This window comes from Bidens hawaiensis, unplaced genomic scaffold, assembly GCF_021521415.1.
Source record: "Bidens hawaiensis isolate Kalapana, Puna unplaced genomic scaffold, B.hawaiensis_p1.1 tig00037669_1, whole genome shotgun sequence".
NCBI lineage: Eukaryota > Viridiplantae > Streptophyta > Magnoliopsida > Asterales > Asteraceae > Bidens > Bidens hawaiensis.
In genome coordinates, this window is record NW_027496588.1 from 75,684 (window position 1) to 80,630 (window position 4,947).

General features: G+C 36.1%; 1 protein-coding gene across 1 annotated transcript; it reads right to left on the reverse strand.

Moving 5' to 3' along the window:
* Positions 1–245: 245 nt before the first annotated feature.
* Positions 246–1,627, reverse strand: LOC143589623 (peroxidase 27-like). Its single transcript, XM_077070336.1, has 4 exons — positions 1,320–1,627; positions 1,051–1,239; positions 804–966; positions 246–725 (listed from the first exon to the last, which is right to left on the reverse strand). The coding sequence occupies exons 1-4, from the start codon at positions 1,536–1,538 to the stop codon at positions 319–321; spliced, it is 978 nt and encodes a 325-aa protein (XP_076926451.1). The 5' UTR covers positions 1,539–1,627; the 3' UTR covers positions 246–318.
* Positions 1,628–4,947: the final 3,320 nt, after the last annotated feature.

The window sequence follows — 4,947 nt, forward strand, 5'->3', positions numbered from 1 at the left end:
ATTTGACGCAATAGTACATGCCAAGCATTTTAGTGATACCAATTGTTTCGGTCTCTTAGAAACATCCAAAGCAAAAGAAAAGAAATTTTATGTTAATTCAATTAAAAAAAGAATACTTTTGAATATTCAGATAAGTACATCAATAAAATTAATTTACACCATAAAACTACGAAGTATCAACGTCCAAGCAACAATAAACTTGATCCATATAGAGCATCACAATCAACAAACCAATAATTGCCTTGATCTCTAGTTATTTTATCAAATCACACATTAGCTTATTTTTTTTCAGGAAAAAAAATGATGTTACTTAACTATTTAGTTAATTAAAGCACACTGTTTCCTGATTTCACCAGCCTTTCCAGTTAGAACTCCAATTTGACCCATTTTAACCATTGATTTTTTGAAATCCTTGAAAAATAAAGACCCATGAGATTGTGCTTGACGCTTGACGTAGGCACTTGTTTTCTTGTTGTTAAGTAGAGCAGCGTCTGATTGAAACAATCCTCTCCTTTTCAAAACAATAGTGTAGTAATCATCATCGAATCGTCTGAAACTCCCTGGATCCATTTCAATAAGGGTGGTTCTGTCGTTGGGTTTACACTTGCTTTTTAATTGACTCACATAGTTCGAGTCTAGCGAGGGGTCGGCGTCCCCTTTGCCTGTAAAGTTATACAACCGGGTTGCTATGCTAGAGCAATGAGAAGTACCCACAGTGTGTCCTCCTATATATAGACAGAGAGATTTTGAGAAATCGTAGGTAATTGTTGATGGATAAGCTGTAAATTTGGATTAAAACATACCTGAAAGAACCACCAGGTCTTTAACACTTAAGCCCTTAGAACTAAAAGCTGCTTTGAGTTGAGTAATGTTAGCAGCAGGAGATGGTAGGGTCAAACTCTCTGATGCTTTCGATACTCTTCCATCTCTTCTCCCTAACGGCACTGGCCAAGCTGGTCCCTTAATCTGAAAAAAAAAAAAACGATAATAAATCAACCGAAAAAAAAAGAGTAGATTTATGCTCAATCAAGGTAGGGTAGAGGCAAACACCTGCTGGATTGCATCTCGAGCTACCAAAGCTAAGATATCTGCACAAGAAACAACACCAGGACACGCTGCTTCTACAGCGGTCTTTGCAGCATCAATAACTTGAAATCCTCTAAGGGAAAGATTTGGTGGTCCGTCTTTCTCCGCTTGGTTATTTGTTGTAGAGTTTAGTAGCACAGAACCGTCACATCCCTGCATAAACATGATTTTATTAAGTCATGTTATATTTTAAGTATTAAAGTGTATAAAATGTTTTATGTTATTGCACGGACCCTGACAAAACAATCATGAAAATGCAATCGAAGCAAAGGCGCCGCAAGAGAAGGAGCTCTGGAAATGTAGTTTGCAGTTGTCCTCTTTACAATGGCCTCGGCTTTAGGGCATGTCTTTTTGTAGAACCCCAATTTTAGGCCTTTGCCATTTGCGACGCTGAGAATTATAGCAACCAGCAGAAGTTGGAGAAATAGTGCAATGTGTATTTTGATTGCCATATTTCTTCAATACAATGATAAGAGGGTGATTAGGAGGGTGATGTGAGTCTTGAATTTATAGTAGCCAACATGAGCTGTTTTTCATTTAACTAATCATTGTTTCCAACATGATAGTTAGTGGGATACATGCATTGTTCCTCAATATAGTCAACCCTTTATTTTTATTTCACCTACTATATTCTAATGAAAAGGCTCGGGTGGACTTTGGCTTGTTTAGGTATATTATTTATGCACTATGCAATTATCTTCCTCGCATGTTATGGTTTAAGATTCTCCAAGCGCATGCTCCGTAACTGTTTAAACTCGATTTTTTGAAGGGCATTACGAGTTTCATGAAAGAGGATTTCATAACATAGTGGGATATTCCTCAAGATCTTGATTTCAAGCTCGTTTTTTTTAATAGAAATGGTAGACGGGTAGTTATGAGCCAAGCAAACAATCAAATAACAATAAAATAGACAATAAAAGATTGAAAGCTATGATTTTCATTAGAACCCGAACATAAATTTGATAACTTTCTTCCTCGGGTGAGCTCCTGCAGGGTCGTGGCTCACACAATGACCAACACACACAAATGAAGCCCTAATACACCATTTATAGTTTTTTCAGCCTTGTTCTCCAAGCGGTCGCTTCTGCTGAAGAACCGTGAGGTGTCGCTAGCGACACTAGATAGTTTCACAATTTGTCCGCCCAAACTCATTGTCACAAGTGCCCTTCTAGTGTCGCCAGTTGCTTCCAACAGTGCGAAATGAACGGCTGATTCATTTAATTGATTATATCATTCTCATATTTTGGACCTTACATAGTGTATACTCAGAACTAAGGGGTATAACCGAAGCTGAAACTAAAGGAAATTCCAATTTTGCTCTTGGTTTAAATATTATAACATTTAGTTTGAGTTAGTATTTATCTAAGATCGGCAATCTGTAACTACATAATATGGAAGCGGGGAACCCTTGCGTCTATATTTGAACAAAATTGATTAATTGACTTCTGTTGTTGCTAATGCTTCCTACATGCAAACAGAATCTTTGATTTGATAAATACGAGTAGAAAAATAAAAGAAGGCTGTTAGACATGTGGCAATTAATCATTATAGATTGGCTGTCGCCTGCATTTGGGTTTTTGTTTAGGAATTCACCTGCACCAAGTGGACTAGGAAAAATAAACAATAAACATGTACAATTGAGGTAAGCCATATATCCTAAGTGACTTTAATTTCCTCTCATTTGTGTTTTTTTTAGTTATATTATAAGTAGAATAATGGATCTATGATTGGTATGAATGTAGTTAGAACTCTATTACTGGGGGATGTGGTAATTAAAATTTACCACCACGGTACCACTAGCGTTAATTAAATTGTAAAGTAAATTCAGTTAGTAAAAAATTTCCCATCCACAAATAATCTATTGATTTATTTTCGACTTAAGAATTATGGTGCAATGATGTAATTATTTAATTATTTATATTGATACTAGACACACAGCCGTTCTAGTATCCACTCAATCCATATGTGTAACCAAAAACAGTTCGTTGAATAGTAGAGCCAAGTAACTGCTCTATGCACAAACCATTCTGATCTAAGCATGCATGTTGCATGATGGAGCTATCAATGTGAATAAAACATACAAGCTCAACTAAGAGGTTGTTTGTAAGATTCTTACCTAAATGACATATATATGAATCGGTCAGCAAACCTTTTAAATTTGAAGCTTGAAGATGATGTGCAACGAAGATTTTACCCATTTGTCAATTAACATGTTTTCATAGCCCTTAATTAGTTTGCCACTCATGCACCACATCCTCAACCCACCACCAGGCCCGGCTCCGAGAAGGTAAAATAAAATTTTGGGTCGATGGCGAAAAATATTTTGTGCCTCAAGTAAAATAATTATTTTGTTGGCTTTAAACAATTTAAATTTTAAATGGACATACTTGGTTATGATTTGGGTTGTATAAAAAACTTTTGTATAAAAATAGGCTTAAACATGTCTCAAAAGAGACTAGAACTCACAACCTTTTGGTTGGGAGTCATACCCCTTTGACACTAAGCCAAACTGGGTGTTATGTAATTGAGTTTAAACATTAGATATACATATTGTTTTCATAAAAATACATATAACATTTAAAAAAAATAAAATTCAAGCCGAATGGGGTGTCGGGCCGGGGGCCGTCGACCACCCAGCCCTCTCTAAAGGCCGGCCCTGCCCACCACCTCCTCCTCCACCATCAATTACCACCACATCGGCGTACTCTGCATCGAGACAATGCTTACTGGGTCAAAGTCTATTAACCATTCAAATTTCCAACTAATTCAACACTTACTGGTGAAGAGGAAGAATTTGACCCTGTTTGTGGCTTTACCGACTCCTGATGAAGAGGAAGAGTTTGACCATGTTAGCGACATTATCTACTTAAGGTCTTACCCATGAGGAGCTAACAATGGAGATGAAACATGTAACAAGTAACAAACGATGAAGAAGAGGAAGTTGTAACAGAGAAGGAGCAGTCATTGACGTTAGTTCAGTTGCCACGTCATGTTAAGGATATCCGATTGTGGAGGAACTAAATGGTGTATGGCCACCACAATCGATAAAGCCACGGGAGAGGGCACGCAAAAGCATAAATCAAAACATATTGAGGGTGGATCACCATCCGAATAAGCGTAATGGCGAAAGAATAAGCACTTGGTGAAGCGACACATCGTTTGTAGTGACGGAAAATTCTTGCATTACGTGCCTCGTATAAAGTTTATTCCCGGGGAAGTATAATGATGATGGGCTGAAACTACATTTTTTTAGCATTTTTGTAGAATTTTTGCAAGTTGTAGATTTTGTATAGATTTTTATATTTGTTTTCCCTCATTTTCGGGTTTTACGTTCCCTATTTATTTTTGTATTGTGAGTTAGTTTTTAAGTTTTAGAGTCTGTTTGACCTCCAATCGGATAGGGGCTACGAGCTTTATCAAATTGTAAAGGGCACCACGATTAAATGCTATACGTTTGCGCCATTGGAACACAACTTTTCACACACCAACATACGACGAAACATGTCAGGGCGCAACTAAAGTAGTATCATATCTCAAATACACTAAAAATAATACAAATGTGAGTATCTAATTTATTTCATTCATATAATAGTACACAATGTGATTTTACAAAGAAATAAAATAAATCATTACAATTACATCGATTTAAATTCAACAAATACTTTCTAATTTATCCAACGTTACAATCTAAGTTCTTCCCTTCGAATTAGAGAGAACAACCAACGATGTGGGTAAAAAGAATTTGTTAACAACACAACACATTTTAAGTGACTAATCATAATTTGATATAATAATGATAATATTGAGAAAATATAAGCGATACCACATGTAAAGTACAACAATTAGTATATAACAAAATAA

Excerpts from the sequence above, each read along its gene's own strand:
- LOC143589623 (XM_077070336.1), bottom strand. The coding sequence starts at position 1,538 with ATGGCAATCAAAATACACATTGCACTATTTCTCCAACTTCTGCTGGTT. Across the intron at positions 967-1,050 it reads CTCGAGATGCAATCCAGCAG|ATTAAGGGACCAGCTTGGCC; the intron begins GTGTTTGCCTCT and ends TTTTTTTTTCAG. Across the intron at positions 726-803 it reads AGACCTGGTGGTTCTTTCAG|GAGGACACACTGTGGGTACT; the intron begins GTATGTTTTAAT and ends GTCTATATATAG.